The 12,883-nt window shown below is 43.4% G+C and overlaps 1 protein-coding gene across 5 annotated transcripts in view; it reads left to right on the forward strand.

Moving 5' to 3' along the window:
* Trpm8 (transient receptor potential cation channel, subfamily M, member 8) overlaps positions 1 to 12,883 on the forward strand; it is an 82,119-nt gene that overhangs the window by 30,346 nt on the left and 38,890 nt on the right. For 4 of the 5 annotated variants that reach the window (NM_134252.4, XM_006529226.2, XM_017319118.2 and 1 more), the window contains 5 exons: positions 33 to 230; positions 4,225 to 4,327; positions 6,153 to 6,271; positions 10,964 to 11,254; positions 12,767 to 12,862. In NM_134252.4, the coding sequence (NP_599013.1) occupies positions 33 to 230; positions 4,225 to 4,327; positions 6,153 to 6,271; positions 10,964 to 11,254; positions 12,767 to 12,862 (807 nt within the window). Of the gene's footprint in view, positions 1 to 32; positions 231 to 4,224; positions 4,328 to 6,152; positions 6,272 to 10,963; positions 11,255 to 11,580; positions 11,649 to 12,766; positions 12,863 to 12,883 lie in introns of those variants that run through there. The other variant, XM_006529229.1, reaches the window with a different exon arrangement.

Below are 12,883 nucleotides of genomic sequence, written 5' to 3' on the forward strand. Positions count from 1 at the left end.
CCTCTATCTGTCTAACTCCCTCCCTCTCCTAGGCCATCAACACCTCTGTCAAAAGCAAGATCCCTTGTGTGGTGGTGGAAGGCTCGGGGCAGATTGCTGATGTGATCGCCAGCCTGGTGGAGGTGGAGGATGTTTTAACCTCTTCCATGGTCAAAGAGAAGCTGGTACGCTTTTTACCACGCACTGTGTCCCGGCTGCCTGAAGAGGAAATTGAGAGCTGGATCAAATGGGTGAGTCTGGGGGAAGATGCTGGAGGCTGGGTATGGGTAAGAGAGGTTCCCGGGATGGGATAATGTCTTATGTTCTTGATTCCACCAGCAACAGTGAGTATTTGGGTTTTCTTCATGACTTTGAGGCTGTTCTCTATACTAGTTGCCTTCCTGGAAATTGAAATTTGGATAAGTTGTATTCTCTCCAATTATCTGTTCTTAAGAGATAAGCTCAAGTCCTTTGCAAAGCTTGTCTTTCTCTTGTGCCACAACACTAACACATATGCTTCTGTGTTTGGTATGCATCACAGATAGGCAGGAGGGAAGTCCCTAGAAACGCAGACTCTACTCAGAGTTGACATCTATTGAAGTCCTCACTGGGGAAGATCTGCCATCTAGACCCTACAACCTTTGGCTGCATTGGAAGCTCTCATCTTTCTTAGCAGGCTTGTAGGAAAAGTTGGCATACAGGAACACTTAGGCTTCTGGTTGATAGTCTTAATCAGAGCATTTGGATGTGTTAATGTTGTACATTATTTCTGTTTGTTTCATGTTAATGACAGTCTGCTCAACACATGACAGGGCGCCCCTTTATCTCAGCCCCTTCACCCGAACCAGTTCATACCACCAGAAATGGCGGCTGTATGTGTTTGGATATTTTTAGGAGCAAATGCTGCCACCTAAATTTTTACCTCCCTGAGGAAATAACAGGCTTACAGCACAATGGTTATTTTCATCACAGAGTCAATGAAAGGTTGGGTTTAGTTATATAATGGATAGTAATAACAATAAGATTTCAAAAACTAGAGTGTAGCTCCAGCAATATTTGTTATTTGTAGAGGCCCTCAAGACATTAAATGCAGCAAACTGAAGTCCTGGACCATAAATGATTTTTCTTTCTTTACTTACAATATTACTTAATGCAAGCCTGGGAAGACCAAACACTGGCTGAAAGATGACACAAGTTAACCCAGCTTTCTGTGGTATGAGGTACTCTTTTCTAATTCCCATAGAGTGGGGTCCTAGTGAGCTCCTTTAATTTTACATGAGAGGGTGGCTCTCTCATAAACTTGATGGAATGATGGGATCTGAAGTGGTCAAAAACCAAGTCTTTCCTAGATTAAGCCCACTGTCTAAAATTTAGAAAATTGGAGCCTGGAAATATGGTTGAATTTCATCCCCATAGCCGAGAGAAAGCACCTGTCCTGGGCTAGGCCTTGCCTATTGGCTGCTTGTGTGATCTCCCCACTGAGATATTGTAGGGGTTTTTGTTTGTTTGTTTTAGATTTTCACACCAAAAGGTTAACACTGGTGGTTTTGTAGGAAAGTTCTCGCAAGGATAATGTTCTGTCATGTCCAAGGTTAGCACAAGAATCAGGCAAAGGGAGGTGAAGACTGAAATTTATGGAAGGTTGAAGGCAAAATTGAACAAAGAGGCTGAGAGGAACCCGCCATAGGCATCCTTCCTTGTGCTGAGTCCTGAGTGCACTGGTTGAGGCCACGCATCACAGCCAGTATGTGACAAATGCTAAGATCAGAGCATCACATTCTGCAAGCAACACCATCATAGATTTGGCTGGAGAAGGTCAAACTCACTGTCTACCCAGAAATAATGAAGTGGTAGAATGGTCAGTAAAATCATTCCTTGATGTTATTTCCACATGAAAATAGATAGATAAGGGGAAGGGTGCTTGCTGTCTGAAATGGCAATACATTTCTGACTCTCTACCCCTTGCACAACTGTGTAGCTTTAGTTAATTCTAACAGGTGAACAGACAAATGTTAGTCACTGGTGTTGCATAATGGCTACCTCTCCATTTCCTGTGATAGGTGAAAACAATTCAGTGGCCAGTGCAGGAATACCCAGAGAGGAAGGAATGGAAATTTTTAATTTGCCTCCTTAACATGGACCTGTGTCCATTCCAGTGGCTTTCCATTTTAAACCTTCTACGTGTTGACACGTGAAGTCTGCTTCATGTCATATCCAAAGAACGAAATAGTCCTAATGGTCCCTCCATTCTTTATGAAGGGGGTTTGAATTCTACTTCAAGAAAACTATCATAGCCAATTCATTCTAAGCTAAATGTCAGGCTAATTTTGCTGCTTTTGATTATATTATCATTTCTGCAATTCATATCTAATTTATATTCACATCTAATTAAATAAATTTATTTCTAATCATGTCGACCAGAAGGCATACATAGAAATGAAAATTACCCTGGCATTTTAACTATGCATTCATGTGGAGTTGTGCGGTTGGTACAGATTTCCCAAAAGACCAAACGTGTGAGTGGGATTATTAACCAATAAGTATGTAAATTACTGTGACATATAAGCAACCTTCCAGTGTAGTCTCGAGTGACCTTGCTGGTCACACGAATGGCCGACTTCCAAAGCTGACTCACGCTTACTCCATCTCTCCAAGAAATCGCTATCCTCCTGTCCCTGGGAGCTCACCTTGTTCCCCAACAGCTCCCTCCCAGTGATTCCATACAACTACCACGAGCCCACAAAGATTCTGAGTTTCTGTAGTATCTGAATATTAGCCACACTTAATCCCATTCATTCAAACACAGTTAGAGGGTCCACGGAACCCTTTCACAGTGAGGGCTGTCACTGTGCTCTGTATTCATGTTTGCTTTCTTTTCTCCCCTTAGTATTAGAAAATCAAAGATGTCTTACCCCAATGAAGCTGCCTTTTGACCCTTAACCCATAGCCTCTTCTCCTTCCTTCTCTCCTGTACTTTCTTCTCAAAACCTAAACTACACCTATGTCTCTTCTGCCCAGTTATTGGCTGTTGGCATAACTTTATTCTCCAATCAGAATTAACTTGAAGTTAGGTGCTTTTTTTCAAAGACTCTGTTTCAAAATTAAACACTACAGAAAAAAAAATCACAAAGGATAGTATATCTGTCTCTCAAAAATGATAATATAAGTTATTGATCTCTCTAGTATCAAGTCCTCTTGCTTTTTGTTTGCCTTTGAATTATTCCTTCCTCCTTTCTCAGACTTTATGACCAACCACACTTAGAAGGTTTCCATGGTCTTCTGTTGCCTGTTCTTCATTCTTTTATTTACCAGACGATTGGTATCTTTAGTGTGTCAGGTTTCATCTTTCTTACACATACATTCACACACATACTCAGAGAGAGACAGGGAGAGGGAGAGGGAGAGGGAGAGGGAGAGGGAGAGGGAGAGGGAGAGGGAGAGGGAGAGGGAGAGAGAGAAACAGGCAGACAGACCTGCATACATACACACAAACAGACATACACTCACATACACACACATACAGAGAGACAGACATGCATGAACACACATACACATACAGACATATAGACACACACACTCACACTCTTGTGGTCAAGAGGTCATTTATACAATTAAGAAGTTAGAGGTTGTGGGTTCAGCTGACGCAGGTGAGGAGGAAGATCTAGAATCTTCAATATGTGGTCATAAAAAAAACACAGGTGGTATAATCATAGGTGGGGAGACTCATATAAAAAACTGCTTCCTCCCTGGGGATCTATAGGTAGTTCATGGTTGTTGGGGGAGGAGGCGTCATATCCTCCGCTGGTGTAAAATTGCCTGGGCTGAAGTGAGTAATCCTTCATTGATGCTTGTACAGGCAACCCTAATTAATGTGGTGGAGCTCATGGACAGACAGATAAATGCACACACATACACATATGTACGCACACATACGTACAAACATACACATATGCACACACAAACACACACATGCACACACATACACACATGTATACACACACAGAGGGGGAAAGATCACAGTAGCAGAAGGGAGATCTGCTGAGAAAAAGAAAGGATTTAGAGGGAGCAGGAGGGGATGCAAGAGGAAAATAGGGTGTTAGAATCAAAATAGTGTGTGTGTGTGTGTGTGTGTGTGTGTGTGTGTGTGTGTGAAAATGAGAAAGAATAGATTCATCAAAAAAGAAGTTTATATTTGTCATGCCTAAGATCTGTTGATTGACAACATTCTTCATGGCATATTACCAGCTCAAAGAAATTCTTGAGAGTTCTCACCTACTCACAGTAATTAAGATGGAAGAGGCTGGAGATGAGATTGTGAGCAACGCCATTTCCTATGCGCTGTACAAAGGTGAGTGGAGTCAGTTCCCTGAGAGTGTATCCTTGTAAGATGAAGTGACTGCTATATAAGGTGAACTTCCTTGGATGGATGTATTTCACAGAATATGACATTTCATGTCACTAAAAGGCTGATCAAGTGTAACCAAGGTACTCTGCAAGCAGCTGTTTCCAATCATGGCTTCAAGTACTTTTGGAGTCTCAAACTCCTTTAAAAATGTTGCAATAAACTTTATATGCCTGAGTACAGGGGAATGCCAGGGCCAAAAAGTGGGAATGGGTGGGTAGGGGAGTGGGGGGGAGGGTATGGGGGACTTTTGGGATAGCATTGGAAATGTAATTGAGGAAAATACATAATAAAAAATATTTAAATAATAAAAAAATGTTGCAATAACTTTGTACTTCCAGGAGTGTGTGCACACATGCTTCACATGCACACATGTTCATGTGCTACAAACACACACAGCACACACACACACACACACACACACACATACACACAAATAATTTTGAATTTAACTTCAGGGATTCACAAATCTCCTGAAGTTTATGACTGACCTCTAGGGAGAACAACGCTTTGCTGTCTTAAAATTCCACCGAAGTGAACTAGATGTGGTGGCACACACCTTTAATTTCAGCACTTAGGAGGCAGAAGTGGGTAGATCTCCATGAGTTCAAAGTCGGTCTGATAGAGAGCTCCAGGAAAGCCAGAGCTACATAATGAGGCCCTGTCTCAAAAAGGTATTCCATCAAAGTAGAATTACCTGTAGTAAATAGATACCAATAAAGCCTTGCCCTTTAGATAGAAAACCTGACCAATATATGCAAAGTATACAAAGAAAATCTGGAACCACATGGGTATCATTTAATCATTAGGTATTTATTAGAACATTCTTGTGCTGGTCGGAAGCTTCTCAATATTGCTATTTATTCCAATAGAATTAGGTCTAGCTAGATACATAGCTCTGGAAAATATCAACTCTGGAAATAGCCATGCTTGCTATATTAGCTACTTCTTTCATTTCTGAAGCCAACTATCTGACAAAAGTAACATGAGGGAGGAGGACTCGTTTTGAACTGTAGTTTTAAGGGATGTAATCTACTATGGAGGTGACAGGCAGCTCCCTGGAAGTTGAAGCAGATGCCTAAGACTCCTTACCTCTTCATAGCCGGATGGACTAGGAAGGAGAGCTAGAGATAGTAGACAATGATGCATAGATAGATAAATAGATAGATAGATAGATAGATAGATAGATAGATAGAATAGAATAGATAGTATAGATAGATGAGAAGAAAGAGAAAGCGGGGAGAGAAAGAGGAGAGAAGAGATTGGGTTGGAAGTTTGGCCTCTAAGACCTACTTCCTGTGACCCACTTACTCTAGCAAAGCCCTGCCTCCCAGCTGTTCCATGGCCTCTCGGAACTTTGCCAGTAACTAGAGAGCAAGAATCCAAGCACAGGAGGCTGTGAGGAACATTTCACACTCAAATCATAACAAATACATTGTGGCGAAACAGCTAATTATTTTGTAGATTTAAATATAGAATAATTCAAATCCAACTTTTGGAATATAATACTTATGGAGCCTTGATGTATAGAGACATGCCAACATGTCCTAGTTACACTGTATTCGAATGTAACAGAAAGGTATTGTGATCTGTGCTGGTCATTATAGACTCCAGGGCATACGCAATGCAGATTAGAATGGTGACAGTAGAGACGTGACAGTTTTGTCTGATTCCAGGGCTTTGACGTGTGGCTCTGATAGTTGGATGTAATAGCCTGGCTTCCTTATGTGTGGCCCGTTGGTCTGTCCCTTTTCTTCCTGCCCACGTCCAGCCTTCAGCACTAATGAGCAAGACAAGGACAACTGGAATGGACAGCTGAAGCTTCTGCTGGAGTGGAACCAGTTGGACCTTGCCAGTGATGAGATCTTCACCAATGATCGCCGCTGGGAGGTAGCAGAAGCCTCGGGGGTTACTCCTGGGTTAGCAGGGACAATGGTCTCAGCAGGAGATGGTCTATATCCAACAAGGTCATCAATCTAGAATCTTGTTAATGACTCTGTCCTGGTATATCAGTGTTGTCCAGCCTCATTTCCCTTGGTTGTAAGACGGGATAACAATGCTGACTTAGTAGGTTTCTTGCAAACAAATAGCATAGCCAATGGCTGTAGTGGAGGCTATCCTTAATGTACGGCCCTGTCTGATGTGGAGCTATGGGTGTGCTCTCAGGAGGGGTTGCGTGAAGGGATGGGGACTATTGTGGAATTGTCAGTCTAGCTTGACTAAAAAGATCAAGACAGCCACATTCTTTTGCCACCTCCCCACCTAGCAAAATTCTGGTAACAGATTTGTCAGGGATGAGATGTATGAGGGAGAGTGGAACAACTTTGCTGAAGACACTCACCAGTGTCTTTGAGTGAGGTTCTCGGGATGCCCTGGGTCAAAAGAGCACTTCCAATATGGAAGTTGCATGTGCATTTAAAAACTATACATTTCCATCAGACCACTTTTCTAGATTTTTCCATTTGATGAACATTTTAGGAGCCCACTGATGGGGTTCCATGCATCTAAAGTTCAGTCAGCCTTGGAAACTCTGTTCAGGAGGAACAATTGAACCATCAAACAGAGCTTTACAAGGGTGCATCTTTGTGTTCAGCTATTTGATTTTACACATGTATGTGTGGATTTGAAGATGTACATAACTCAGTTTCTATCTTCAGCAGCCAGGGTAAGAAAACACTCTCAGACACATCACTGTATCATCAGGACTTGATTTACATTAACGTGATCAATTTTAATGACGGCAGTAGAAATAGTAATGGTTCATGAATTTTTGAGTTATTCATCCCTTTAGCAAACATTGTGTGGTGTTTGGTCTTTGCACTATAATGAAGCCTATTATACAGCACACAACTTTAGTTAATGGAGGGAAAGTAGAAGTATAACTGCATTAATTAATTGATTCATAAATGAATCCCTGTGAGAAGACTATTCTATTTAAATAAGGTCAGATGGTAAATAAACAAACATAGACACTTGTGAACATTATACATTTAATTTTATTACCTCGGATGAAGGTGGTTAGGGGGAAGGACAAGGAGGTTAAGAGTTTGATTGCTGGAGTAGCTATCTGTGTGTCAATGGGCAAGGTCCTCAACTATGCTCTGTTAAGTTAATTGTACAGTACCATACTGGAGCCAACTCATACTGGCTTGCAAAAGCTAGTTGCTAAGTTTTCAGAAATGCATGGGGTTGGTTGTTGAATATAGTCATTATTAAAAATTGAAGCATACAACATTATAATTTGAAGAAATTGTGTGAAAATCAAAAGTAAGACATAATCAAGGCTAATGTCTTGGAGGATGGTGGAGAAAGCTTAGTGGGCTAGGGCATTTACTCTGCAAGCATGAAGCCATGAGTTCAAATCACTGGCAGTCACATAAAATTCTGCATCTGGCTGTGTGTGTGTGTGTGTGTGTGTGTGTGTGTGTGTGTGTAATGCCCGCACCGAGGGATGGAGACTGGTAGATCCTAAGAGCTCACTGGCTACAGAAGCTGGCCAAAGAGACCAGCTTCATGTTTAGTTAGGGGTCCAGCCTCAGGGCAATAAAGAGTCCAGTGAGAGAGAAAGAGATGTGATGTCCTTACTCTGGCCTTTTCATGAGCACTATCAGGGGCACACATCTGCACGCATGCGCGCGCGCACACACACACACACACACCTACACACACACCTGCACATACACATCTGCATATATACACCTGCACACATGCACACATGCACACCTGCACATGCACACCTGCGCCCCACACATACAATGCCTCCCCACCAACTCACCAACTCATGACTTTCTACTTATTTTAGAAATTGTGTTTGTGGGGTGGGTTTACTTCTGCTGCTGCTGCCTGCTGTTAGGACCTTCACTAATAAAGGACCCTGCTGTCTAGTGTGAGCCCACTAGTCTAAGATCCTGTCTAGTAGTGGGAGCCTCTAGAACTATTTCTGGTTCTGCATTCAGAGGTATCACAGTAGTAGCCGAAAACTCACCACGGCAGGAGTATGTGCACCATAGGACTCAGCAGAGACTGTGTCAGGGTGCGTGTTCCTCTAGAATAGAGAGCTATTGCTAAAGATTTGTCCGGCTTGCCTGAAAACACAGAGACTAGCTGTAACACCTTTCACATTGTGTTGTTACACTGATTGAATTAGATGGTGTTTCTAAACGACTTAGAACACTGGCTCTTACTAAGATCTATACTATTATCCACTTAAAAGTAAATTTTAAAATGACCTCATGCAGTGTTTCACAATGCACATAGTGATTTCCTAGCTACTCACATCAACCTACAGCAGAGATGATCTCATTTTGTTGACAAGTGAGTCAGAGCACCAGATGTTACTGGATGGGGGCTCCTGGTGGTGTCTGGGGGAGGTGCTGCTCTGAGCTTGAATCTCTGAAAGAGCATGACCTGGGTTGTCTCATTTGTTTTCACCGAGCAGAACAAAACAAACTGAGGCTCAGAGACAGAAATCTTGTTCTGACTCATTGAACTAAAGACTGGTAGAATCGAGGTTTGAAAACAAATGAGTGTGTGTGTGTGTGTGTGTGTGTGTGTGTGTGTGTGTGTGTGTGTGTGTGTGTGTGTGTGTGTGTCTGTGCATGTGTGCACGTGTGTGCAAAGCTTTTCTTTTCCTGTATACAAGTGGCTTTCAGGGTGGTCCCAGGACCAGTGACAATGTAACCCAGTAACTCGCTAGTGGTATAAACTGCTATGTTCCATTTCAAGCTTGCTGAGTTAGAAAGCAAGGTTGATTGCCAGTAGTCTGACGTAGCAAGTCCCCGTGTTTGAGAGCTGCTGCCTCACACTGTCTAGTGTGGTGCCAATGGGGAAGCACACACACATGGAACGAAATGCAAGATAGTAGGTGTAATGGACATATGCTTTGAGGACAGTGGAGAAAATGGAGCTATCATTCTCACCAGATGAACCTCTTACCTGCTGATCCCAGAGAGATCTACAGAGTCGGGGATCCCTGGAGAGGACAGGAACTCCACAGAAATACCAACAGAGTCACCTAACCTGGACCCTTGGGGCTCTCAGACTCTCAACCACCAGTCAAAGAACATACATGGGCTGGACCTTGGCCTCCCTGATCATATGTAGCAGATGTGCAGCTTGACCTTCATGTCGGTCCTGAACAACTGGAGCTGGGGATATCCCAAAAGCTGTTGCCTGTACTTGGGATATGTTTTACTAGCTGGGCTGTCTTGTTTGGCCTCAATGGGAGAGGAAGCACTTAGCCCTGCAGAGATTTGAAATGCTGGGGGTGGGGGAAGGATACCCAGGGAGGCCCACCCACTCAGATGAGTAGGGTAGGTGATGGGGGAAGGATTATGAGAGGGTGTGCCTGGGAGGGGGCCAGTGAGCAGGGTATAAAGTGAATAAGTAAAAAAAAATTAAATTATAAAAATTAAATTAAAAAATAAAAACAGAGTGGAGGACCCAAAGATCCCTTAACAATTTCTCCTAGGCAAGATGTGAATGTAAGTAAACAGTATTAGGCCAATATAAAAGCATCGAAGCTGCCATTGCAGTGAGGGCCAGACAAGGAATGGAGAGAGTGAAGTAGGCTGCTAGTGGTGAGGAGTCATGGATTCAGTGGGCGCCAGGGGGCCCGGGTTCCTGGGAATACATGCCACAGGCTTCTAAGGGAGGTTTCCCTGTTGTCAGACCTTGCGCCTTCCACTTTTAATGCTCAAAATAAAATCTTGATGATCCCTTGAATCTGTGAGTGTTGGCAATGAAACTAACTTATAATAAATATCATGGAAGCCATATAATACACCGGAGAGTCGATACAGAGCAAACCTACTGGATTGTGGCTAAAAGAGAGCATTGATCTTTCTTTAGACTCTTAGGAAAACTAGACAATGGCTTCTGCCTGTAATCTCAGCCTTTGGGAGGCAGATACAGGAGGAGTGCCATGAATCCAAAGCCAGCATGGGTCATGTGGTGAGTTTCAGGCCAGACTGGGATACCAAGTTAAGACCCTATCTAAAAATAAATAAGAATCAAAGGATTCTTGGGAAAGCTCAGTAGGACCATTTTACCAGACACTCAGGACACACTGACACAGGTAGCCAGCACCTAGTGTTCCAGTGATTTGCTGCTGTGACACCCCAGATCTTTGCTAGACAGTATGTGGCTTGATGGGTTTCATTTTGGCAACTGTCTGAGAACTCTGCCACTGTAGAGAAGGTGAGATTTTTACCTAGGAAGGGCAGCAGAGCCCATGGTGTGGACAGGCAGCACTGACAGCTGGTTCACAGTGTCTACTGTAGACTCCCACTGGTGGCTTCTCCTCCCTGATGCCCTTTCTGCCAAAGTTGGTTCCTGACCCATGTCATGCTTAAGTGGGCGTGCTGTCACCATATAAGTACCTTCGTATTCAAAGTGCGTTCCCACATTCAAAGGCTCCACTCTGCTGCTTTCCCGTCTAGATGCTGAAAATATGAATTCTATTGTCAAAGCAGGATGGAGAGAGACGCTGAAGATGCTAGGATGTTGTGGCTGGAATGCAGAGACTTAGTGTTTTCTTCGTTGGCCTTGTGGTATGAGCTCTCCTCTCTTCTGTCTCTTTAGTCTGCCGACCTTCAGGAGGTCATGTTCACGGCTCTCATAAAGGACAGACCCAAGTTTGTCCGCCTCTTTCTGGAGAATGGCCTGAATCTGCAGAAGTTTCTCACCAATGAAGTCCTCACAGAGCTCTTCTCCACCCACTTCAGCACCCTAGTGTACCGGAATCTGCAGATCGCCAAGAACTCCTACAATGACGCACTCCTCACCTTTGTCTGGAAGTTGGTGGCAAACTTCCGTCGAAGCTTCTGGAAAGAGGACAGAAGCAGCAGGGAGGACTTGGATGTGGAACTCCATGTACGTAAGAGTGAGGCTATCTATTTGAATTCAGTTCTCTGCCTCCATCTTTCCCATTCCCAGAATTCAGTTCTCTGCCTCCATCTTTCCTATTCCCAGAATTCAGTTCTCTACCGCCATCTTTCCTGTTCTCTTTCCCATTGCCATAAAGCAGCTAGAAGGGAGCTATGCATTTTCTCTACCATCTTTCCTTAACAAAAAAAAAAATTAAAGACACTGGGAAAGTTTCCCTGATGTCTTGCTCTAACCCCTGGCTGTGGCTTAGTTACATCATTTCTAGATCACAAGGCTTGTGTGACACACTTTCCAAGGCTGTTTGATGGGGACATGGACTAACAGATGGCCTCCTGCTCATATGCCAGCTTGTTTACGAAAATAGCTCCCTGTTGTGCAGGTAAAGAGTGAAGGACTGCCAGTAACTCTTCTGTGAAGAAATGGAGTAGTGGATATTTCCACTAGAGAAGACGTGAATCCCCCGAGATTCCTTTTTTAGTCCAGGAAGGTCCGGTTCCACCAACAGCATCAGCAATTATTATCAATATTTGCTCTGGTTGGAGTCCAGCGCTGTGTGAGTGCCCCACTTTCTCCTCATTTAGAAGAGACAGTTCAGAGGCATAGTGAAGTGAGTCTCTGTGCACACATCCTGGCCACCTGCTTGGTGGTGTGCCTCCCAGTGGCCTCTCTCTTTCTTGACTTCATTTCCTCACCCTCCTAAAGAAAACACTTTCTCAAATTCTTATCTCAAGAAGTTCTTCTGGAAGGACCCAAACTGGATTGCTATGATTTGTAACGCTGAGATTTTTAAGTGTCTGTGTGCGTTGCGTGTGTGTTGTGCAAATGAGTTCAGTGTGTGGTTGAAGTGGAAGTGTAGATCTTCTCCTTGACATTTATTTATGTTAAGATTTTTGAAATACAGCACATAGCTGGGTCTCATATGTGCAGTTTAGAGTTTGGTAAAGCCAACAAGGGAACCGATGGACACACACAGCCATTTTCCATCTGAAAAGGTGCCTTCAAAGATAGAGAATCTTAACTATGAACTAGGACCGCAATCTTTGAATAACAGTCCAAAGAAATAAGCTCATTTTCACACGGTGACCATTGGAGAACAGCCACAGGAAGGTTAGATTTAATCTGAGCACGTTTTCTTTTCCTAGCTGAGAAACTGATCTACAAGATGGAGAGAAAGGATGTTCTCCATGGCATAGGTGAAGCCATTCAGTCTTTAAATTTCTCTCAGCAATCCCACCCCTTTATCCTTTCCTGCACAGTTGTACGTTGTCTTTTATGATAGATGAAAGATTTCCCGTCAAATCACACCACCTACTGAGAGCTGCACGGAGCAATGAAAATCAGACCACTGAGCTGCTAAAATGGACTCAGCTCTAAGCCCCAGAGGTTTCCAAAGCCAGTTTCTCAGACTTCCTGACCACCCCATTTCACTGTTAGAATGACGGACCTAAAGTGGGTTACATTTGCATGTGGTGGACACAATGTTCTGACCCCTGGCAGGATGCATCTCTCACCACCCGGCACCCGCTGCAAGCTCTCTTCATCTGGGCCATTCTTCAGAACAAGAAGGAACTCTCCAAGGTCATTTGGGAGCAGGTAATGTCCAGTCCCATACTG

This window comes from Mus musculus, chromosome 1 (genome assembly GCF_000001635.26).
Source record: "Mus musculus strain C57BL/6J chromosome 1, GRCm38.p6 C57BL/6J".
Classification (NCBI taxonomy): domain Eukaryota; kingdom Metazoa; phylum Chordata; class Mammalia; order Rodentia; family Muridae; genus Mus; species Mus musculus.